Source organism: Mus caroli, chromosome 11 (genome assembly GCF_900094665.2).
Source record: "Mus caroli chromosome 11, CAROLI_EIJ_v1.1, whole genome shotgun sequence".
Taxonomy (NCBI): Eukaryota; Metazoa; Chordata; class Mammalia; order Rodentia; family Muridae; genus Mus; species Mus caroli.
In genome coordinates, this window is record NC_034580.1 from 79,102,446 (window position 1) to 79,128,268 (window position 25,823).

The 25,823-nt window shown below is 46.9% G+C and overlaps 1 protein-coding gene across 6 annotated transcripts in view; it reads left to right on the forward strand.

The window, feature by feature from the left end:
- Positions 1–25,823, forward strand: part of Hnf1b (HNF1 homeobox B) — a 54,919-nt gene that overhangs the window by 10,800 nt on the left and 18,296 nt on the right. For 4 of the 6 annotated variants that reach the window (XM_021176579.2, XM_021176578.2, XM_021176582.2 and 1 more), the window contains exons 3-5: positions 64–328; positions 2,077–2,312; positions 21,003–21,163. In XM_021176579.2, coding sequence (XP_021032238.1) covers positions 64–328; positions 2,077–2,312; positions 21,003–21,163 — 662 coding nt within the window. The remainder of the gene's footprint in view (positions 1–63; positions 329–2,076; positions 2,313–21,002; positions 21,164–25,823) is intronic. The other 2 variants (XM_021176581.2, XM_021176580.2) reach the window with 1 other exon arrangement.

Genomic DNA, 25,823 nt, shown 5'->3' on the forward strand with positions numbered 1-25,823 from the left:
TGTCTGTCTGTCTATAGCGTGAAGGCTACAGGCTCTATCAAGTCTACTCCTTTCTCTTTTCAGAGTTCAACCAGACAGTCCAGAGCTCTGGAAACATGACAGACAAAAGCAGTCAGGATCAGCTGCTGTTTCTCTTTCCAGAGTTCAGTCAACAGAACCAGGGGCCTGGGCAGTCGGAGGACGCCTGCTCCGAGCCCACCAACAAGAAGATGCGCCGCAACCGGTTTAAATGGGGGCCCGCATCCCAGCAAATTTTGTACCAGGCCTACGACCGGCAAAAGAACCCCAGCAAGGAAGAGAGGGAGGCCTTAGTGGAGGAGTGTAACAGGTAATGCCAGGAGCCCCCTGGAGCAGGAAGGCAAAGGTTCAGCTCTTTTGGTCCTGTGCTGTTGGGATATGGATTATCCAGCTAAGTGTGGCTAAATCAGGACCTCCTAAAGTGTATTCTACAGAACCCCAAATTTAATTTACTAATAAATAGATTTGAGACACATCACAGGAGTACTTCAGGAGTCATGGCATATTTTAATATTTTAAAAGCTCCGGGGAAGACTGACAAGGTGATTCCGAGGGCTAAGGAAGGCAGTTACTGCCAAGCCTGACTGCCTGGCTTTGATCCCCAGATCTACATGATGGAGAGAGAGAACCAAATCTTGCAAGCTGTCCTCTAAGCTCAGCATATTTGCTATAACACACACACACACACACACACACACACACACACACACACACACGAATGTTCAAAAGAAGAAAAAGAACCAAGAAGCCTGCATTTAAGAAGCCTAGTTAGCGCTGTCGTTTTTCAATCACGGGGTTTCACCTCTGTGGTATACTAAATCATTATTTCTATGAGTGTTTATTTTAGGAGAGATACTCTAGAAGTTCTGACATAAACTATGGTGCCAGAGAGATGTTTCCACTCTACACAGGCAACACCAAACTGTTCCTTAACTCGGGCCTCCATTAATCGTATCCCCATAAGACCAGAAAGAATCTGGGGCCTGGCACAGGTTTTACAAGAATGCTTGGCACATTGGCACACACCTATAATCCCAGAACTCAGAAGGCAGAGGGAGGGGAAAGATCAAGAATTTGAGGCTATCTGGGCTACTTCGTCATGAGACCTTGTCTCAAGCAAAAAGCCAAGAAAATTTGGCAGGCGAGTAAGCCTTGGTTGGATCTGTTTGGTCCGCTCTGTGCACACTGACTGAACAGACTCCTTTTTGTATCTTAACTACACACACACACACACACACACACACACACACACACACACACACACATATTTAAAGCAAGCACTAGAAGTCCTTGGAGAATCCTTTAGCTTTCTTCTTTCTCTATTTTCTTTCATTCTTATATCGACTTTCTAAAACGTTTACTCCTTGCTCTGGTGGAAGCCTGTGGAGTCCTTGCAAAGTCTCCCAGCTGAGCAGTCTTGGCAGTGAAAAGATAAAGCCAGGAAGGGCAGGTGGGGAAACAGGCCAGGTTTGACACAAGGTCTTCAGGCTGAGGAAAAAGCCTCCATCAGCAAGTGGGGTGTCCAAGAACAGAGCTCATGGTGGTCTGGGGATTTCATTGGTGCTTATATATACCCAGAGACACCCCTCCCCTTCTTAATACCCTGCTCCTCTCTGCTAGTTCTTTGCCCCAGGCAAGAACGTGGGATTTGGATTCCCTGAACCCTTTTAGGATGTCAAACTCCCAAAGTTCAGATGTCTCTCACAATGCCTGGAAGAGACTCAGTCAGAGCCAGGCAAAGGACTGCCTTTCGTGAAGCTGTAAAGGAGGTGCCAGGAGGCAAATCATGGGGCTGTCTCTTGAAACTGCAGATCCTTGTCTTGCCCTCATTTAATTGGAGCCACATAGGGGCCCATGCTCTGCCTTTCGGGCAACATAGCTTGCTCAGGGCCTGCACCACAGCTTCTGCTGAGCCTCCTCAAGTACTGTGAGGATGGCCTCTCTCCCCACCTCCACCCCACTGACATTCAGCTTCTACTATGATTTTGTGTTTGGGGCCCAGCACACACAATCCCCAGGCACCCTCATTCACGGTCTCTCCCCCTCTGTCCTTTGTAGGGCAGAATGTTTGCAGCGAGGGGTCTCCCCTTCCAAAGCCCACGGCCTAGGCTCCAACCTGGTCACGGAGGTCCGTGTCTACAACTGGTTCGCAAACCGCCGGAAGGAAGAGGCGTTCAGGCAGAAGCTGGCCATGGATGCCTATAGCTCCAATCAGACGCACAACCTGAACCCCCTGCTCACCCATGGCTCCCCTCACCATCAGCCAAGCTCCTCTCCACCCAACAAGATGTCAGGTGAGAGGAGGCCAGCCTCTCGCTGCCTCGGAACCGACTGCCGCTGTCCTTGCCGGTCTCACGTTGCTTCCGAGGAGCGGATGCACTGGGATGGTGACAGACATGCTTTCTTCCCATTGCCAGAACAAGCTCATGAAAGAGTGTGTGCCTCTGGTCGGGTTTCCTCCCATTCCTTGCTCATCTGCTTGGCTCTCAAAGGAGCCCTTTGCCCTTTTCTTCTCTATCACCATTCTCTCTGTGTGGTTGCTGATTCAGCCACACTGATTATCTCCAGAGAAAAAGCTGCCTTTTGGGGATGCTAGGTTCCAAGCTGCAGGCAGAGAGATCACAGTGATGTATCACTGGTCACGATGACCCCTCTGCGTGTGGGACCATATCCTATCCGCCACTCTCCTGTTTCAGCAGGAGTCAAATGGTTGTTAGGGGAAGGCCACTTGGGTGGCAGCCTCAGCTATGCTGAGCCAGGGTTAACGTGGAGTCCGTTACTTGAGGTGGTGTGTGATGGGTTGGCTAAAGAGTCTGTGGCGTGTTGGCCTGGATCACAATGTCTCTGCTATAGGATTTGAATATGTCAAGATAAATGCTTATATCCTCATGTGAAAAAAAGAACCCTATGTGCTAGCTATGTCTTCTCCTAGGTCTTAATTCTCCTAAGAAAGATGGCTTACCAGAAATGAGGAGGGTTTTGGTACCCATGAATGTTTGGTACCTGTGTATACCAAACACAACACAGCTTTCTGATCTGGAGGAAAGCCTGAGAAAGGAAAGGCAGCTGTTGCTATAATCTATAGTCCTCTGAGGTCCCTTCCTCCCCTCCCATGAAAGTTACCTTTTTTGGTGGAAAAGGCCCAAGAGCCAGGTCATCAAGACAGGATCTGAGCCAGCAGATGGGCAATGTGCAGACATTTGTTCCATGCCTGCCACTCATAGTCAGTATGATTGGTATGATCGTTGAGACCTAAAATTGACCAGCAGGAAGCCTAGGACCAGGCTGGGGTTTCTCTGAGTCCTGCCCTGAGAGTAAGGAAGGGTTCAGACAGCCCAGCAGAAAGCTGGCTTATTCATAAAAGGCAAAGAAGCTGCGGGTAGTGAGGCAAGGAAGTGTTGGCCTGACCGAAGAGTCGCTGAACCCCCTTACAGCGATACAAAGCAAGGTTCAGCAGGTAGGTGGCGGATGGCCTATGGCTGGTACTGAGCAGGGCTGGAGAATTTGCCCACCATGGTGATCTGTGGAACTGAATCTGGAAGCTGTGAGGGCGTGGTTGGGGCAAGGAGCATTGTTGAGAAGACAATAGCCATTGTACTGGAACCTGTGATCTCCACACCAAAGTCAGGGAGCCCTGCAAGCCAAACAAAGGCCCAGCAGCTTTCTGACAAGCTGGGGTTGTGCTGAGGTCACTGCAGGGTCGCTAGTTTAGGCTCTCTGAGCCCTGACTGGAGAGCCAGAGAGCTAAGGCGGCAGGGCCAGGTATTAGAAACAGAGCAGAGGCAAGGGACAAGGGCCAGAGACGTCTGAGAAGAGTGTGGTCCATTGAAAGTGGAATCTTTGTGCTGCTCTGAAACTCTGGATCTTTATGAAATTAAAAAAAAAAAAAAGATGATAGAACCCAGAAGGCCTTCAGAGAAAGAAATTAAGGCCCAGAAAGAGATAATTTGTTGAAACTCACATGATGGTGAGTAGACATCAGGTCTGCTGATTGTTACCACACGAGTATATATTAAATGCTCACCAAGTCCTGGCAATGTAAACTGGGATGCAGTTCAGTGATGGAGTGTGTGCCTAGCCAGTGTGAAAAACGAGAAGGAAGATGCCAGAGACACGTAGCCCTGCATCCTCAGGATTTATATTCTGTAGGGAGCCTCCAGAGCTATCAGGACCAAGATTACCTCTGGGAGCATCACCATCTTTCCTAGGCAGAGAAAGATGCTACAGAGAAAGGTCACCGTAGGATTCTTCTGGGACACTGGATATTTTCAGTGGTTTTTTAGACCTTCCTCTTCACTCAGAGCCTATCAGGGGATTCATGCCCAGGGACTTGATTCTCTGGGTGTGATTTTGGCCGGTGGTGAGTGTGAGTAATTCACATACAATTCTGAGTTCCTTATGTGTCAGATGGATGCTGGGTGCATGCAAGGGTTAAAGGGGTGGACCCTGTAAGCACCACCTTTCCCAGCAAACCCCAGTGAGACCCCTCCCATCCTCTCGGTTCTGAAGAGGATTGATGGTGCTTTGACATTAATCCTAACAGGCAGTGAGATGAGTTCTCATCCTGGGACTGACAAAGAAGTGACCACTGTGCTTTACAGTGCTGAAATTAGAACCCTAGATGTCCTAAGCAGGCTGCCAAGATGGCTCTTAGGACTGTCCCTAGGGCTAGGCAGACAGACATGCTCAAGAAAGGTTTTGGAATACAGAGCCTCACTGTACCCTCCCTGTAGTAGGACCTCTCCAGTCTCATGCCAAAAACATAGCTGACTCAGAACCTGGAACTTGGAACTAACACCCAAAGACAGCACTGACTATCTGTCTATCCATCTATCCATCTATCCATCTATCTATCATCTATGTCTTGCTTATTCTCTCTTGCTCTCCATATACAAGTATGTATATTGGTGTATATATATATGTATGTGTACCTACATTTTGTGTGTGTGTGTGTGTGTGTGTGTGTGTGTGTGTGTGTGTGTGTGTGTGNTGTGTGTGTGTGTGTGTGTGTGTGTGTGTGTGTGTGTGTGTGTGTGAGAGAGAGAGAGAGAGAGAGAGAGAGAGAGAGAGAGAGAGAGAGATGTCTAAGCCACAGGTTTAGATATTGCTGCAAGCCACTGAGGATGCAATACAAAGGAAGCTAAGAGAGAAGAAGCAAGCTGTGCTCAGCATCTTTCTACCTGACTTACTAAGGCAGGGTCTCTTACTTGAACCCATTGCTCACTGATTTGATTACTCTGGGTAGCTGTCTTAACTCTGACGATCCCCTGTATCCATTCATCCCCCAGTGTGCCAGAATCACAGACAAACCCTTTGCCTATTCAGCATTTATATGGCTGTGGTGCTCTGAATGCTGGTCTTTATGCTTATATAGGACACTTTTTCCCTCTGAGATAGTCCCCAGCCCCAAACACTGGCAGTCTCTAAGGCTGAGCTGGGGAGGGACACCACCCCAAGATTTAAGCTCCCCTCTCTACCATTCCTTCTCCAAACCCCAGCACCTGAGCCAGGAGCTCTGGCAACCCCAAAGAGAAGACGCTCCCCCAGAGCCCTCTTCCAGGAGAGTTGCACCTCCGTTTCCTATGCAAGCCCCCCTCCTTCTCAGCCATGCTTACTGCATGTACCCCACTTGCCCACGATGACCACAATGTGACCCTGGTCCTGGAATGTCCCACACAATAGGGATGGCAGGAGAAGCACTTTGCCTCTGTCAGCGGCTAGTTGGTTACAAGGTAGCCTACAAACTCACTCAGCAGAATCAGCTGTTTTCAGCCTTGCCCCTCTCTGCCTTTACAATCACACACCAGCATGCAGCCAAGGGTTGTCATGGCTTTGTTCCCCCCCCCCTTATGCATGCTTAATTGACAATTAAGCTGGGGCTTTGAACCAGCCTGGCTGCTGCTGCTGGGCCTTCATCTTTCCAGTGTGTGTCACAGGGGCACCCTTTGTCTCTTCTTCTTGGGGGCCTAAAGTTACTGTAGCAGGACTGCAGGCGGCCATTTATCTTCAGACTGGAAGGCCTTTATCTGCTGCCCTCCCTACTCCAGCTCTGGCCAGCAGGAGCTGTCCCTGGTTATAGGGCCCCGTGACAACCCATTCTGGGGCCATTGAGCAGGCCTCGAGTGATGGCCTTTACCTCCATTCTGGAGCTGAATCAAGGAAAAGGCCCCCAAAAGGTCAGAGGGCAGGGCTGTGGCAAGAAAAAGGAGCAGGTCGGAGACTGGTGCTTGTATTGATTGCCTCAGAGGAGGAGGAGGAAGCTGGGGATGGGAGCTGGGCTAGCCTTGGCCCAAGGCTGCTATCTGCAGCCTGATCTGGGTGGCCTTGCTCCTTGTACACCTCGATCCAGTTTAAGTCACCTGGCTGCCTCCCTATGGAGGCAGGGAGGGACATGAGGTTCCCATCAGCCTTTGCTTTCCCACACATGTCCTCACTCTTAAATGATCTTTTCATAAGGAAATGGGGACTTGTTCTTCAGCAAAGTCAGTGAGTCACAGAAGGGAGAAGACACCTCCCCAGGATAACTTTTAGACCTCTGGGCCACAGCCTAAAAGGACGTATTGTTCCTGTGGCTGCTGCTTTCCCCTGCCTTTGAACTCTAGCCCTCCCTTTCCCAGCCCAGCAGACCTGGCTTGCTTGACATGTGTCAGAACTTGAAAACACAGAGTCCTGCCTCCTACTTCTTCCTTAGCCTCTGTTGCCCTGCATCCTTGGTGGCTGCAGAAATCTAACCCTGTGGCTTAGACAAAGCAGATTTGTTCCTGGCCCGGATACTAATGGCTTATATAGATGCACTTCTCCATGGCACAAAATATATATTGTACCCAGGGAGCCCTCAAACATACCTAGAAATGAGAAATGAGGACGTTCCGTGTTGACTTGATGCCTCCCTGGTATCAGGCCCTGGACTGGTCACTTCTGTGCTTGTCTCATTTAAACCCTTCCCAAGACTTAGGAAGATGGGTGCTGTCAGTATTGACATCCCCATTTGTCAACTAAGGGAAGTTAAGATGTTTAGATGTGGAGTGATTTACCCGAGTTCACAGAGCTAGTCAGCAGTGGGACAGGTTTTGACCTGTAATATACTGCCCATCTGCCTTTAGTTGTAAACTAACAACTTTTAAGCTTGAGAACTAATACAGTGAGAGACAGACAGACAGAAAGAAAGAGACAGACAGACAGACAGACAGACAGACTCCCATCTGAATAGCAGAGCTAAACTAGGAAGAAGACTCAGAAGCTAGCTAGTTCTTCCCCAGCTGCTGCCCCTGGGCAAGGTGAATTCTGTGGAAAGAAATGAAGGCCTCTCTTTCCCAAGCCCATCCCTATCTGTGGGGATTTGAACTGCCCTTGCATTGGGCCCTGTCTGGGGCACTTAAAAGCTTTAACAACTTAATGGGGCCTGTGAGACAGGGTAGGCACCTCGGCTCACCTCTGGTAGCCCCACCCCCTCCTTGGGCAGCAGACAAGAGGAGGGGTTTATGAGGGCAGCTGTAAAAAAATATTCATCTCAGCAGCAAGGGTTCCCAGAGTAAATGAGTCAGTCCTATTGTCCCTTAGGAGGAGAAACAAAATTGCCTGGGATCCTGGCTTGCTCTAGTGGTTCCGAGGCGGTATCAGCTCCAGTGTTCTGCTTCTTAGGGGACTTAATCTGACTGTCATTTTATCTCCTGAAGGTGGAGGTCATTTTATCTTGTGAGTACCACCCCATCAACTCCCACTAGATTGGGGAAGACAATCAGGGTATTAATGAGATTAAGAGGTCCAGTCTTCAAGGTATTCTGCTGCCAGCCCCATAGGGGGCCAGCCCTGGTCTGCATACAAAGACACTGGGCAGGGCTGGTGGGCTCAGGCCTCAGCACAAAGGGACCCCCAGCTGATAACAAACTCCTATCACCTGAGGCAGCCCACTTGCTATGCCTAGTCCTTCTGAAGGATCCTTAGAGGATCTGAGGACTCCTTGCGACCACAGTCCCTTCTGAAGAGGAAGGAAGCTGCCAGGAAGCACGGAGTGCAACCTGCAGCTTATGGGAGAAGTGCTCTTGGAATCTGTTTGTAGAATGTTTGATAGGAAGTAACAGGAACTTGGAGAGAATGAAGCACTAAAGGGGCAGAGACAGTCAGAGGTCTGGGCAAAGTGCCTTTGAAGCCGCCTGCTTAACAGATGCACAAGAGCTTGCCCTATCCTCTACCCACTTTTCAACAGGAAGTAAAAACACAAATGTGGAAGCAAGGAGAGGAGCGTGTGTGTGTGTGTGTGTGTGTGTGTGTGTGTGTGTACATGTGCTCGTGCACACGTGCCCGTGTGTGTGCATGTATGTATGTATATGGAAGTGTGTATCTCTGTGTGTGCCTATGTGTGTATGTATGTGAGTGTGTATCTATGTGTGTGGTTGTGTGTATCCCTGTGTGTCTGTGTATGTATGTGTGCATGCTCAAGTGTGTTTGTGTGTGTGCACACACATGTGTTTGTGTATGTATGTATGTATGTGTATGCAAGTGTATCTGTGTGTGTGCTTGTATGTCTGTGTGTATGTGCACATGTGTGCATGTGTGCATGTATGTGTGTATATCTACAATATAATATGTATATATATTAACTTACATGTGTACATTTTATATATATTTATATTATATACTAATAAACATATCTTCACAATAAAGTCAAATAAAGCATTCACTCCTAATTATCTATAGAACAGAGTCAGGTAAATTTTTGACTAAAGAGCCAAAAATGGAATAGTTCAGGCTTTTCAACCTATACGGTCTCAGTCACAGCCCTTCAAGCCTGTCTCTGTAGCACAAATGCAGCCATAGACTATGCATTCATGAGTGTGTGGCTGTCTCCCAACACGGCCTTATTTATGGCACCTGAAATTCGAATTCATGTCATTTTCATATATCATGACATATTTTCCTTCGGATTTTTTCCAACTAAATAAAATTAAAAATATAAAAACCAGGGCTAAAGTGATGGCTCGGCGGTTAAGAGTGAGACCTGCTCTTCCAGAGGTCATGAGTTCAGTTCCCACCGCTCATGTCAGGCAGCTCAAGACCACCTGCAACCCCAGCTCCGGGGCATCAATACTTCCGGTGGGCACTCTGTGGGCATGTTCACAAACTTACACACATAATTAATAATACATGTATATATGCATGTATATAATGTACATAATCACATACACACATACATGTGTCTATATAATTCTTGATTCACACATCCAGGCTGCTTGGGTCAGCAAAACTTTCAAATACAGCCCATCTCCAAGTCCAACCCTATTATGTTAGACTCTCTAGGGAGTTAGGCCAGGCATCAGTAACTACTAAAACTTTCCAGGGCAGCCCCATGGGCTACCATGAGTTGAAAACTACCTCTAAGCTTCTCCATGTTAAAGTGCATCTCCATTGCCTGGGTATGTGTAGAAATGCATATTCTGGTTAAAGGCCGAAGGGCTTGAGTTTCTGTATTTTGGTATTGGCAAAGGAGATGATGGCCCAGGGGCCTCACTGCTAGTAGGGAGTCTCTTGGGCAACTCCACGAGTAACTAATCTCCCTCTGTCCCCCAACCTTCCCTTGACTGACAATCCTGCTTAACATGCCTTTATAAAGTTCCAAATCCAGTGGGTGCACAACAGAACCATTGGGTCATGGAGGAGACCTCAATTCCAGCCTCGCCTTAGTCAGTTATTTCTGTGTGACCCAAGACAAGCTTCTGGAATCGGAGACTCAGTTTCTCAGTGTATGGGCACACCCACTTGCGCAAAAGCTTGAGGAGGAAATGGTATGATGCCTATGTATACAGGGGAAACACCCAGACATGGCAGCCTCTCATAAACAAGGGCTATTGTTATTTGGTGTTGTGTGATGTTTGGAAGAGGGTTTGTTGGTTGCTGTTATTTGTGTTATTTGTTATATGATGAGGGGACCCCTTAGTTCCCTGTCTCTGTTGGAGTCTCACTCAATCTTGACTTTTAGAGAACTTGGGTATTTCCAGCTAGATGCTCATCTTGGTGTCTGCAGTAGACTCAGGCTGGCTTCTAGTCACACAGTGGATGCGAGGCAGTTTCTCATCTTCCCTAGGACTGCTCAGTGACACCCATAAGGTGTATTCAGTGTCATGGGCATTTAGTGTCATGTGGGGTGCATGGACTGATGCTGGGAGTAGGGTTCAAAAGGTCAGGTCAGCCGATGACCAAGAATGTCCTGTGCCTAGCCAGTGTGTTTTTCTCCTGTAATGGAAGTAGGTGTGAATACCTCGAGTATCTGAATTGCTCGTATATAACTGGGCCACAGAAGCTGCCCAATTAGAGGGAGGTTGGATGCTTTCCTAGTGGACGGTCCATCTGAGAAGCTGTCTGTCCTTTGTTCTGAGAAAGGGAGCTGACCCCCAACTTCAGGCAGAGTGTGCACACAAAAGGAAGGTGGGCCCTAGCCTGTGGTGAGCACAGGAGGCCTCAAGGCTCCCAAGACGCCACTATAGCATCTTCACTCCCCCTTAGCATGTTCCTACTTCCCTTACTTCCCCAGGGCTCTGACTCAGCAGCTTCAACAGTAGCACTGTGGGTAGCTCTGGCCTCTACAGACTAGCTTCAGCCTCATGGGAGAAGACTTTATCCTTTTAGCTCTCTGGAGGCATCAAGAGCAAAGTTTCCTGGTAGCATACTCTGGATGCTGGAGGTACATCTTGGAGATGGGCTTGGAAACTTAATGACTTTTCCAAGAGGAATCTATGTAATAGGGGGGGTGCCGTGAGATTTGCTGCTCCAGATATCCCTTCCTCTCACTTAGGTCCACATTGAGATAGACATATTTGGAAGCAGGGAGTAGCACTCAAAACATAGTGCATTGGAACTGAGGTTCTGTCACCACCTGGCAGCATGTTCTCAAATAAGTTCCTTGACTTTGTCGGCTCAGTAGGGGTCCTGATGCATACATGGGGTTGTCACAAGGCTTTAAAGTGATAACATATTCTCCAAGACATCTTATTGCTTGGCAAGGAAGATTCACTGCCTTTGTAGAGCTCCTGAACTCCCCAAGGAAGGGCCTTGGGTCTCCTTGGGTTCTTGATAAGGGTGTGGCTTTACAGTTTCCATGAACTTTGATCATCTCTTGAGACAACCAGGACCATGAAACTGATGCACTGCCAACATCTGGGGTTCTCCAATCTCTTTCCTAGAGTGCATCAGAGACATCTGGGGATCTCGTTAAAAGTGGGCATGGTAGCGCCACACACACCTCCTATAGGGTCGAAATTGCTGTTAGGTGATGCCGAGCGTGGCAGCACATGTCCCAAGATCCGTGGATGCACAGCCAGGAGTTACCTGTCACTCAGCTAGACAGAGCACGAGAGCATTCTGAAGAGGTGACAATGAGTGGTTCTCTATTCAGATGGAAAAGGGGAGGCAGCTGGAGTTGGGGAGCCCTGGACCCCAGAAGCAACACTGGACAAATCATTAAGCTAATTGAGGCTTCTGAGCTTTCGTTACTTGGAGAGTGTGTGCTGCTTCCAGTCTTGAGGCCCCAGACTCTGCTGCTCTAAGCACAGAGAGAGGTTTGCCATTGTGGTACTTTATTGTTAAGCTCATCATCTATCTCCCTCCCTCTTCTTTTTATTTTTCCCTCTCCCTCACTCCATCCCTGTTTCAGGAACTCTGTGCTGTTAGAAGCCTTCCACCTTTATTAGGGACCATTAGGGCTTTACAACTCTGGCAGATTGGGTGGGGCCAGTCACAATAAACAGATTTATACTGGGTATAAACAAGACACCTATAACTGCCAGAGGTTAACACTTCCGGGGCTTTTGAGTGGCAGTCTGCATGCCCGTGCCTTAGAACCTTGTCCCTGGCAGAATGCCACCATGGTGGCCATGAAGCCCAATTGAGTACTTGTGCAGCAAGGACAGAAACTCTCCAAACAGCACCTGCAGAGTTTGCGTAGTGAGCGAGAAGCAAGTGCTTCGTTGATCTCTAGGTATTTCACGGATGGGAGCAGAGGCGTGTGGCCTATCTTCTTTATGACCTAGAATTCTACTCCAGGACTCGCATCCCTTCCTGTCAAAGAAAAACAAAACAAAACTGGTCTGCCTTGTTTCCATAGTGAAGCGGGGCCTTCAGACACCTGGCTCGATGTGCATGCATTTGGAGGATAGAACCCTGAGTTGAGCTGTGACCAAGTCCCTGCTGGATTCTTCAATGGTATCTCCTGCTAGGCCTGGCACAGCGGTAGTCACTCTCCTTGGTTATGGAATGAATGTATCTGGTTATGGAGAGGTTCCTGACCAAAGAGCTTAAGGCCTAAGTGCTCTGAATTGTAGGTTTGTTATTCCATTTTATAGTTAAACTGAGCACAGCAGCCATTTCTCAATGGCATCTGTAAATATTATTTGGAGTCTAGCTTCCCTTTTCTGGAAACAATGTCCTGATGTACCATCTCTTATCTCAAATTACAGTTCATAAACTGGTGGCGACATTAAATGCTCCCAGAAACCTCTCCAAGATTGCACAGCCTGGCTTTCTCCCTAATGTTCTCCTAGCTTTAGATTTAGACTACAGATTTAGACTGTTCACCTAGTTTAGTCGTACTAGTTAGTATCATGGTCACCACTTCAGACCCTTTTATAATCTCTTACTAATCGATACTCTTTGGACGAGAAAAGTGTTAAGACTATGTTGTTATTCTGAGTTTCCACTGAGTGCCTGAGATCTAGACTCTCGGTACTTCTGAGCTGCCAAGAGGCAGAAGAAAGTCCGCCAGATTCTGAGCATCTCTGATGGTCCTCCCCAAACACTCACCTAGTGCTCCTAACAGACAAGAAGCCCATATTCATCCACCTGCCAAAGGCTCAGTGTCTGATACCTGGGGCTCCCTGGAGTGAGCATCTACTCATAAGCCTGCTGGGTGATCAGCAGTGATTTGTCATGATGATGATGCTGATGATGATAGTGATGATGATGGTGATGATGCTGATGGAGCTGTCCCAGTGATAGTGATGAAGAGGTTGGGGTTTGACCAGGCCCCATAGGGAGACAGCTCTAATACTTGTCAGACCTCAAAAGATCTTGTCTCTGGGCATCCCCTCCCAGTGGGGGAATGACTTAAGAATAGGTCACAGTGGAAGACCCTCTCTTTTCTAAGGCAACTTTATTAGCCCTTCAGTCACAATACAGATGTCTGTTTATAGGTCCTTACTTTGTGTGGACACCCAGTGGTTCAGTCTTCTGATGGCTTTATAGCCTTCCTCACATTGCCCAGCCCGCTAGGGATGTCACCATTCTCCTTGTCAGCAAAGCCTGAGCGCCTTTGTTGCAGCCATATTACCCCTGCCTGCAAAGGCAAGCTCTCAGAAAAGATGAGACCCCAGAAGCCAGACTGCAGCAGGACACTGTCTGCATCCACAGGCATTGGACTGACATGTCCAGCATTAACCCTTCTGAGGTTTTTACCTTGGTTTCTTTCTTTCTTTTTTTTTTTTTTTTAAAGCATGTTTAGATTACTTAGGTTGCCACAGTAAATGCCCTACTAGCACATTCTTTTCCTCACCTTAAAAGTCAACCCAGTGGACCACAAACTGGCTTCTAATTTGCTAAGTATAAACATAGGCATCTCATTTATACATCTACAGGGGCAGCAAGCCTTCCTTACCAAGCAATAAGATGGTGTGGGCTGTGTGCCATCACTTATAAACCTCACTTCAGGAACAGTCAGCTTATATTAATGAAAGTGCTTGCTCCTAAAGAGTTCTGGAGCAGATGATACGCTTGGGCAGCAAGACTAGAGAATTAAACACACACAGCCCACACACCCACACTCCCGCACACACAACCCACAACCCACACAGCCCCACACAGCCCCCCCCCACACATACACACACACACACCCATACCACACACCACACATATACACACACACCCTACACACCACACACCCACACACCACACACACACTATTTCAGCACAGGATGAGATCTCAGGTGCAGAAAGCAGCCTGCTACATCCCACACACTTCTCTACACCCTTGTCTGATGTCTGATGCTTCTTGACATGAAACTGCTCAGACCTGTCAGTAACAATTCTTCCATTTTTTTTTTTTTTTGAGACAGGGTTTCTCTGTGTAGCCCTGGCTATCCTGGAACTCATTCTGTAGACCAAGCTAGCCTCGAACTCAGATATCTGCCTGCCTCTGCCCTCCAAGTGTTGGGATTAAAGGTGTGCGCCACCACTGCCCAGCTGTTTCTTCCATTTTGATTGTGTTTTAATTTCCTCTACCATTTTCTCTTTGTCCTTAAAAAAAAATGTATCTCTCCTTACTACAGAAAGAAGCAGGAGGGGAGAAAGAGAGAGAGAGAGAGAGAGAGAGATCTCTATATCCCACTGTTGCTTCTCATGGAGCCTTCAGTCAAGCCAGTCTTTCTTATTGATTCATTCTGCAAATCCTTGGGTACCTGATAGAGTCCAGGCACTATATAAAAGTTGCCGAGGAGGGGGCTGGAGGGATGGCTCAGCGGTTAAATGGACTGTTCTTCCAGAGGTCCTGAGTTCAATTCCCAGCACTCACATGGTTGCTCACAACCATCTGTGATGGGATCTGATGCCCTCCTTTGTTATGCATGAAAACAGAACACTCATATAAATAAATAAATACATAAATAAATAAATAAATAATATTTGAAAAGAAGTTGCTGAGGGGACTATAGCCTGCCTCAGGATATATATATATATATATATATATATATTCTCACGATAGATGCAGCCAAGAAACAAGGGTGAAAACCTATAAAATTGTTTCCATCTATCTGTGGGTCATGGTAAAGTGGTTTATCATATCAAGAGTCTATTTGGGGATTGTAGGATAGAGGAAAAGGGGGTCAATTTCAGAATGTGAGACTTGCTGGGTAGTCCCCGGCAAGGGGTAATTTTAATCACTTCAGAACTTCTGCTGTCCAGTGTGTCACATGGGCCTGTGGCAGTACAGAAACCAGTACAGACACTCGTCTGGATGAGGCCTGCCAGAGTTCTCCAATGCCAGGTAGGCTCTTTAGGCTGTGGCCTTGGGCTCCAGGCTGAAGTGATCTTACAAACCACCTGATGTTTGCTTGCAGAAACCAGCTCTCTGGCAAGGACATGAGGACATAGTCCTAAGACCAGCTCTGTGGAAGGAAGGCTATGGGTGTCCGTCCCACCTCCCTCCCTGCCTGGAGGTTATGGCTGAAGGCACCATACACGCTAGCACTTGCTCTTTTCTTTCTTTCTTTTCTTTCTTTCTTTCTTTCTTTCTTTCTTTCTTTCTTTCTTTCTTTCTTTCTTTCTTTCTTTCTTTCTTTCCTTCCTTCCTTCCTTCCTTCCTTCCTTCCTTCCTTCCTTCCTTCCTTTCTTTCTTTCTTTCTTTCTTTCTTTCTTTCTTTCTTTCTTTCCCGGCTGCTCGTGTTTACATCGATTTCTATAAGAAAACCAGTTTGTGGGCCTCCCTGAAGTGTCATTCAATGCTTTACCCCTTGAATCAAGAGTGTTTGCCCTCCTCTGGGGCCTGTCTGTGTCTCTCCTGTCGTGAATGGGGTTCCCACCTGAGGTCTTTGGGATCTAGAACTGAGACCCACCTAGTATTTAAATTGCTTTCATTTTTCATCAGTTTTTTTTTTTTCCTTCCTAGGCTTTAGGCTTTCAATCTGCTAAACCCCATGCAAACATGGATCTTTATCCTTAGGGAGAAACAGTATGCAGAATGGCAAGAAGGCCTGTGCTTCCCATGGAGAAACTGAGGGAGCTGTGCTAATTCATTAGGAAGCTTTGGTTTCTTGAGTCCCCAATTTGAAGCCAAGGGATTGTTCACATTCTTTCAATGATAAATGGGGATCTTAGGAATTCACCAGACTGCAGTCTCTCTGCCTCTGTTCTCAATAGAAGTGACCGGTGTTTAGGTGGGGAAGGTGGGGGGTTCTGAGGACATATGGCTAGGCCACCAAGACCAGTTTAATGCCCCCCACCTCCACTTCCCAGAACAAGGTTGGGGTTTCTTAGAAAACAGTTCTGTCTGCCCATGGTTAATGGGCACAATGGCTTCATTTTAGAAGACCTTTCTCCTTCCATGCTCCCTCCCACCCCAGTTCAGATATCTAGTTTTCAGACCCAATGGGTTTGGGGCTGTGCTCTGCATGAGGTTAGGAACACAGAGGAAGAATGTGTGTGACAGAGCCCTGACTAGTTGAGTAATGTTTACTCTGCCGGTGGCTGGGGCGCTCACTCGAGCTGGCATAGGTCCACTAACTGGAGGAACATTCCTTCACTATCACGAATACGAGCTGGCTTCAAAATGAAGTGTCGGGGCTGAAGGCAACCCACCAGGTTCTGGGTCAGCTTACAGATCCCAGTCAAGAAAGCCCCTTCCCCAGGCTTCAGTGCCAAAAGCCATGTGAGGGACAGGCCGAGCCAATATTACCCAAGAGTCCACACTCTCCTCTCTCTCCCTATATGAGAGGAATTCCAGACACGATTTCCTGGTTGCCTTGCTCTTCTGTTCACCTAACATTTTGCCTCCCAGGAAAGCCAGTGCTTCTTTTAACATTATTTTATTATTAATCGAACATCTATCACCGGAGGTAGGAAATCTATATGTCCTTCAGAGGAAAAAAAGGACCAAAGCCTAAAGAGTCATAATCATAATGGACTTAAAGGGAAGACAGACAGACAGAGTTTTAAATGTCTAGGGTCTGGTGCTTTGCTGGTTTCCAGAATTGAAGTCTTTGCTGTTTTTTGAGCATCTTAGAGAGGTGGACTACATAGCTAGGTCTGTGAGCTGTAGGTTTAAGCCCCTGAAACAGACTTGTGACACTTGAGCAGGCCTTCTCTGGAGTCCTCCTGTGAGGTGATCATGGTTGTCTTTGAACACGGGAGACACAGCTGGCCTTGTATAAACCAACACATGCATTTAAATAAACACACACACACACTCACACACACTCACACACACACACACACTCTCACACACACACTCACACACACACACACACTCACACTCACACACACACACTCACACACACACTCACACAGACACACACGTACCTAAGTTGCATAAGAATAGTCACAGGGCTGTTGGAGAAAATTGCACCATCAGTGACATGTAATTAAAAAGGAAAACTTTCCATCCAAACATTAGCAGAGTCTGCAGCTGCTTGGTGGCTAAAAGCATGAATGCTGTCCAACAGTAAACATGGCAGTTGGGCCTGATAGGGTCCTGAAGTTTGCCTAAGGAAGTAGGTGTCGGGAGGTCACGGGTCATTATTGTGACATGGAGGACAGAGGATTGTCTGCAGTCAGAAGGAATTATGATTCCTGATGGGCACAGGCGTGGCATATAGCTCTTGAGTGATTGGGGCAGCTGGCTGATATTCAGGCAGTATGTGTGCATGCACAGGAATGTTCATTATATTTTGTGTGCTCCTATTCAGCTTTGTGCAAATTTTTTAATTCATCCAGTGCTTCTCAACTGTGAGATCTGTGTGACTTCCCAGTGATCCCCTGGGAACAGGTCCAGAGCAGATTCACACTTTCAATACAGAACTGACCATAATTTCTCTTTCTGCCTGTTCCTTGATCAAAGCAGCTGTGGTCTTCTTCCTTCGGTCTGTAAATGGGCGCAATGCCAGGTGCTCTGTTAGCAGCAATAACTAAGGCATCTCTTCCCTTTGAGAGGAAGAGAAAAGTAAACACATCAGAGAATAGGGAGACTCCTGATGGTGAGTCTCTAGAGCCCCAGATCTCACCCTGTGGGTCACGGCCCTTTTGGGGGATCCAATGACCTTTTCACAGGAGTTGAATATCAGATATCCTTCATATCAGATATTTTTATTCTGATTCATAACAGTAGCAAAGTTACCGCTATGAATTAGCAACAAAGGTAATTTTGTGGTTGTGGGATCACCACAACATGAAGAACCGCATTAAAGGGTTGCGTCATTAGGAAGGGTGAGAACCACTGCTCTAGGGTCTTCAAAGCCTAGAGGACAGGACCATTAAAGAACAGGGTGAATGAAGAACACGTTCCCAGAGATACTGCAGGGGAAAGAACTGTCAACACAGAGGGAGCAGGGAACCGCATCGGCAGGGCACAGAAGCAGTGGCAGAGCCATCTGATCTGAGATGGCCGCCTGGACTGTAGTGAGGGATGATACATTTAAATAAGGCAGAATGGAGATGTAAGGCCCCCATTCTGTCAGTCACAGGTATTTGGGGTCCTTCAGAAAGCATCAAGGGGTCATCAGAGCAGAGAGGAGAGAGAGAGAACAATCTGTGAAGTACTTGCCTTGCAAGACTAAGGACCTGAGTTTTATCCCCAATTACCTCCCCTGGCCTCACGAAAAATCTGGGCATGGTGACTGAGTTCTATAATCCCAGGGCTAGGGAAGCAGAGGCAGGCAGATTCCTGGGGCTTGCTGGCTCGCTACCTTAGCATATTTGATGTGTTCCAGGCTAGTGAGAGATCTTCTCAGAAAAGAAACATAATTATGGGATGGTACACATACACACAGAAATCCCAGGGCACAGCTTGGTGAAGAGTCCCCTCGACATGGTACTGGCATAGGAAGGCAAGGCCAGCGTTGCTGTCTCTCGGGACCATACATTCCCTATGTTCTTTGGGTACTTCCGGTTAGTCTTGCTGAGTGGAAATCACTCTGTTTCATGCGTTGCTGGGAATTCAGTAATAACCCAAGGTCCCCAATACCCAGAGAACAGCAGCATTCAGCACCTTGGGGAGGTCTTTGGATTGTATTTGAATGTCTTTTTGTGGCTCACAGGGTCTATGATAGGAGCATGACCAAATAATGACTTGAGCCAAGTAGTGAGTGGAGGGCTTATGGCCATGATTTATTACAGCCATTTCTTCCATAGGTCTTTTGTGACAGATAACCTGGTATCATCAGTAAATCAAGGTCAACCCACGGGCCTTATCACCTACCTCCAGGACCAGAGCTAGGAATGGCGATTGAAGAAAGAAAGAGCATTCACTTCTTAATGAAGTTTCCAAATGTTTGGATGAAGATAGTCTGGGTTGGGGGAACTTGGCACAGCTGATATATGTCCTTTGAAAAGCAAACACCCTGCGTATTTGTACATCCACTAATTCATTGTGACCTAAGGGTGGACACTGTTAACAATAAGGAAACTGAAGCCCAAGGGAGGCTAATAACTTCTTCAAGCTTGCATGGCTATGGTGTGGTGGCGCCAGGATTTAAGCCCTGGTCACTTAGCTCCAGAGCCTACACGTTCTATTTTCCTCGTGCTTACCACTTCAAGTGTTCTGAATTTGTTAAATATATAAAGACTTGGCCTCTCTTTTCTCTAATAAGAGCATCTCTTCCCTGTGTGTGGCCTTGGACAATCTCATAATATCTGTCCATCCCTATTCCTAGAAGATCACTCCAGTGCCTGTTACATCTATGAGAGAAGCATCAGTGGGCAAGGATGCAAGTGGACCTAGAGCTGACAAGCCCTATGCCTAGTTCTCTCCACACGGCACTGATAAGTCCCCTTGCCATAGCACAAAATTCTTCAGCTTCTAGATAAGGAAACTGGAACTCACCCAGTACTAGAATGCAAAACTGTGATCAAAACAGGGATCCTCCAGCTCCCAGCCAGAAATCATAAAGGAGAAGTTTCTGAGACCCATCTGTGCTTGGTACAAATGCTAGGACACAACAAATGGATTCTGCCGCCTAGTTTCTTAGGAGAGACTCTGGACTCTTACCATACCACCTTGGGAGGGCTTTTGTTTCCCATGGGTATCCTTAGTTAATTATTTTAAAATAAAAAATTGTGTAGCCTGTGGTAGGGGAGAAGCCTCCCTGTGACCAATATTTGATCATCAGAGGGCTGGTTCTTTTCCTTCAGCCAAATTAAATAGGCTAAGTCCAGAGACTGTTTGACTTGAGACCGAATCGATGGTGAGGACAGGCTGGGAGGTGAGCACACACCTGACTCCCAGTGTTATCACTGCTCTCTCGGGAACAGGGTATCTTGGGAAGGTAAATAGCTAGTCGGGGAGTCAAAACATGCAGGTGAAATCAGAGTGAAGTCCAGATACTTCCAAAGGAAAGAGCAGCAGGGCAGCAGCCAGGCCTCCTGCTAAGTTGCTTCCTGGGCAATGCAGCACTCAGTCTGCCAGAGCAGGAGCTTCTAGAAATTGCTCTCTCCCAGAACATTCCATCCGTGCTAAGAATCTGATCTTGGGAGTCCTAGAATTTGAGAATCTTCATATCCATGTGTTGAGGTCTACCCTACTACCAGCTCACCCTGCCGAGCATCTTCACTCGCAGACCTGGGGTATTTGGCATAATGCTGGGAGCTGGAGAGAGATTGCCTCCAATCCTTGAAGCCCCAGAGAGGCAGTACTCTCTCTGCTTCATGGGAGAAGGCAGAGGTGCAGAGCCAAGGAAGGATTCGAACCCTGTTCATTTATAAATCGCCAAGTCTGTCCATTGCCCCTTCTTGCTAGAAAATTCTTCCTTATCCTGATTGGAAATCTGCCTCACCCTTGTGGGTTGGTCTGCCTCTGCCTTCAGAGAAACCCATGCCTTCAGAAGGTTCAACTCTTTCTCCTGCTTCCCATCCATCCTTTCAGTCCCTCCGTCCTTCAATAGAAGTTGGCTGAATGACTATCAAGTGCCAAAACCCTGGCAATACAACAAAGAACAAACCAAAATAGACCAAAGTCTCTTACACGGGGCTGGAGAGGTGGCTTAGCTAGTACAGGCTAAGGCTCCCAACCAAAAAGGCAAAACAGATTTGTATATGATATTTATATATAATCTTTTAAAGTAGAGACCACGCCACCCTCACCCCAGGGAAGATGGCTGATCATTCTTTCGCGTGGACGTGGAGGAGAAAACAGTGTTGTTTTCTTGTCACCCACCATTGAAAACAGGAGGCACTGAGTCAGTGTCCAGGAGCCCTGGTGACACTAATTTTCCTATTGGGTTCATGTTGTTTTTCAGGAGTGCGCTACAACCAGCCGGGAAACAATGAGGTCACTTCCTCTTCGACAATCAGTCACCATGGTAACAGTGCCATGGTGACCAGCCAGTCGGTTTTACAGCAAGTCTCCCCAGCCAGCCTGGACCCAGGCCATAGTCTCCTCTCACCTGACAGTAAAATGGTGAGTACTCCTGGGCCACTGGAGCTGATAAGATAAGAGGCAAGACAAACACAACTTCTCACAAGGCCTGCCTTAAACAATGAACCATTGTAGCCCCACCGGGGAAAATGGGGGCTGTCCAGAGCAGGAACCAAAAGGTAGGCTGGTGACCCAGCCTTTGGCGGGTAGAAGAGGTGTTCAGTTTGAACCCAGCCAATAAATCTGACAGAGCCCTGCTCCCATTTTATTGATTGAATGCCTCATAAAGGAGCAAGCCGGGTGGGACGCTGTTTGTTTTGGGGCTGCCAATGACATTTGTGTTGATAAAATGTTCATTCATCCTTCCCGTCCAAGGCCTCCAAAACCAGACTTTTTTTTTTAACCCAGAAAGCACCTCACTCTGAAACAATCCCCCCCGACTCCTTTCCTGACTCCCTTGGTCCTGATGAGGACAGCGTCAGGATGTAGAGGATGGCAGGAGATGAGGGACTCCTGAACTGGGAGGGAGGACATAAGGGCAGGTGCGCTGGGTGGGGTGGTGGCTGGAGTAAGAAACAGTGACTTCAAAGGCTCAGTTACCAACTCTCAACTCTCAGCTCTGGCACCTCAGAGTGGTACAGCCTTGGGCAAATTATTACTTTGATTCTCTTTCCTCATCTATAAAATGGGAGTAGCCTCAATAGGGTTGTTGGGGAAGTGTGATAGCATATACGAAAACACTCAGTACAGTGACTATTTCATGAATGGCTGTGGTGTCCCTTCAGTGTCAATGACAATTTTTACTGAAATTTTCTGGGCCTCTAACCACAGCCCCACAACTGGATAAACCCTTATCTTACTCAGTAAGGCTCGTCTGAGTATGCAAAGTTCAGAGTCACACACACACACATACACACACACAGAGCTCACTTTTGTCAAATTTGTCCTTTGACAGTTTCACACATGTATATAGGACATTGTGATTCCTGTCACCCCGAGTCTCTCTGAACCCCTCTTTAGCCCCTCTCACTTCCATCCTAGACTCCAATTTGTGGCTTTGGCAACACAAGGGCATGGGAGAGGGCTTTTGAGACAACAAGAACATTACGACACCAACCGTGAGGGTAGGAAATGGAAAACTTTATTCTCTGGGTCATGCTCTGTTTCATGGAAGGGAGGAGCTGAGGGTTCCTGACTTCCACGCCGAAGGCGGAGCTGCACACATTCCCGCAAGGTGTCTGACCCCCACCTGTGACCGTGGCTGGTGGGGGCTGGATGGCGGAGGGAGGATTTGCCATTTTAGACCTTGACGTGGGAACTGTGTAGGCAACACAGGAGAAGTGAGTCACAGGTGATCAAGTCTCCAGTTCCTAGGAAGAAAAACAACGGGTAGGTCTTGAGGGGAAACCTGTTCTGGACAACTCCAGTTTCAGGAGACCTGAGCTGGCCTCCTTCATGGGAGTCTTTGTAAACAAACCAGATGGGGCAACCAAGTAGGAACCATTTCTCAGTCCTCTGTGCTCTCCCCAACCCCCTGAGAGCCCCTTCTTCCCTGACAGCAATATGTGTGCACTGCCTTTATAGTTTCTTTTGGTTTTTTTCCTATAGTGTTTTTTAACCATTATTTTTATTTTATGTGAATGCATATTCTGCCTACCTATGTGTCTGTACACTGTGTGGGTTGGACCCCCTGGGCCTAGAGTTACAAAGTGTTGTAGACTGTCGTGCAGGTGTTGGGAATTTAACCCAAGTCCTCTAGAAAAGTAACCAATGCTCCAGAGCCATCTCTCTAGCTCTGTGGCCCTGGAGCCATCTCTCTAGCTCTGTGACCCCAGAGCCATCTCTCTAGCACCTCAGTCTTAATGATTTCTTGACAGTCAAAACACAAACAAGTTAGAGTTGAAGCATTATTCGGGCTACCCTGGGAAAGAGACCCTTTCTTCTCAGTGGGTTAAAAACTCCTTGATGGGTCCGGGAAGGTGGTTCAATGGTTAGGACAACTGGTTATTCTTTCAGAGGACCAGAGTTCAATTCTCAGCACCCACATGCTGGCTCACAATTGTATGGAACCCCAGTTCTATGGGATGTAATGCCATCTCCATGGGCACACATGTGATGCACAGACATATGTCCAGGCAAAACATTAATACACACAATAAAATAAGAATAATAAACTCCCAGGCTCTGGGTTAGGGATGTAGCTCAGTGGTAGAGGTCCTTTGCCTGGAAGAATAAGGCTCCAAGCACCAAAATAAAATAAAAATAAAAAGAAGATATAATTCCAAGTCTTAGCTCTTACTTCTTAAAAGGTCCCTGGAGTCTCTCTTTATGCTCTCTTGATCTTCCTTCTAAGGTACAAGCTACATCACCCACGTCCAGGCTGTCCCACACACAGTCTGCAGACTCACTCTTATGCTTTTCTTAGCATTACCCTCGCTAGGCCATGTGCTAGATTGATGATTGACCAAGACAGCACACCTCGGTGTTAGCAAACATCTGGAAGTTTGTTTGCAGGGCCCAGCTTTTCACTCGTCTCCAACACCTTGTTCATATGTTATGTCACTAGTGCCTGATGCCCAAAGTCAAGAGTCTGTTCCCTGTTAATGTATAACAAGTGCATCCCAGGTCCACCAATGTGAGAGTGGAATATAGTTTAAAAAGGACATGGTGGGACTGGGGAGACGGCCTTGCTGGATGAGCATCAGGACTGAGTGTGGATCCCTAGAAGACACAGAAACTGGACACAGTGGGGCGGAAGGGAGATGAAAGGCCAAGGGAGTTCCTGGAAGTTTGGAGACGAGCTCATCCAGGTAGCCTGGTGTTAGAATGGCAAACTGTGGGAGGGCCTACTCAAACAAGGTAGAAGGTGGAGACCACACAAAGTCATACACACATGCACGCACACACACACACACCACCATACAACACATCACACAACCACACCAAACATACACACCATATCACACATCACACAAACACACCACAAATACATATCCACAAACACACACACACACACATATATATATATATATATATATATATATATATATATATATATATATATATACATACCACACACACACAATACCACACATCACACAATCACACCACATATTACAGGAACACACTACACATGCATATACACACACGTAACACACATACATATACACACCACACAGACCAAATCACAATCACACAAACATATCACACACACACACACACACCACATATACCATAGCATACACAACACACACAGACCACATACACCATACCACATACATACATACATACCACATATGCACACATATACCATAGCACACACAGACCACACACACCATACCACCTACATACATACATACCACACACCACATATGCACACATATACTATAGCACACACAGACCACACACACCATACCACCTACATACATACATACACACCACATACACACACACATATATATACACACACACATATCATAGCACACACACACACACAGAGACCACACAGACCATACATACATACATACATACATCACAACACATACATACACACACACACACACACACACCCCCCACACATATATATTTAAAACAAATAAATAGGAGAGTGGGCAAGAGAACCCAAATGTGTAGTCTTGGCTCTGAAATTTACCAGCATAGGGTCAAAGAATTGCTTAGCTTCAGCATCTTCACCTGTAAACTGAGAGAAGTAATGTCCATGTGACAGGCTTGGTTAGAGATTGCTTACAGCTCTGTGTGGGAGTAAGCCCTCCCTGCCACCCTGTGCCAAAAAAGGTATAGCTACTTTAAGGTTGTAATTTGTGTATGCTGACCTTTTTTTTTTTTTAACTCCTGCAATACTTTCCCAGTGTAAAGTCGGACCTTAAGAGCAGATAAGCTGCTTTCAGCTACCACTTGAGGTCTTTCTTTTTTTTCTTTTTATTGAAAAAAATCAAGTTTAGAGACATGTCTTAACCTCTCTAGACTATCTTCTTTCTCCGCAAGATAGGGCTAATAGCACCAACCTTACATGTTATAGCCACATAAAGAAGTCACCGTATCAAAGGCTTTACAGAATCCAAGCTCTCCAAACTGTTGTGTTAAGGGTCATCATGGTATCTGTGGCAACTCTCTGACTTCCATCCATCCTGGAAGCAAGCAGGATGTAATGGCTACTTCTTCAAGTGGGAAGTCACTTGACCAAGGTTGCCAAGTACAGTAAGCGGATGAGACTGAAAACTCCAGCAGACCTCAGCTTGAGCTCAACCCCCCTCCTTACTGTCAAATGACAGACAGCTCTTCTGTTTCTCTCTTACTATGTAACACAGGGACAACAGTCCTAATGTTTGCTCTGTTTGTGTCACTATGGACTGAGGACTTCTGGGAAAGTGGCTTACAAACAGTAAAGCTACCTCTACATCGTGTTTTATCCACACTTTGGTGGCACCGTCAAACTGAAGTACTGCAGAAGTGAACTGCGCTGACCTGACTTTCCCTAAAACGACCATATTACCCAAGTCTGAAGGCAGGTCGCAGATTTTTTTTTTTTTAATGACTCTGACATTCTGAAAAACAAGTTCAGCAAACAGGCTGGTTCTCTCTTGTTTGATGTGGCCAAAATTCCTTATTGGTCATGTGACCTCTAACTCATTTCTCCATGTTCATTTTAAAAACACAAACAAACCTATTCAAGATCCCACCC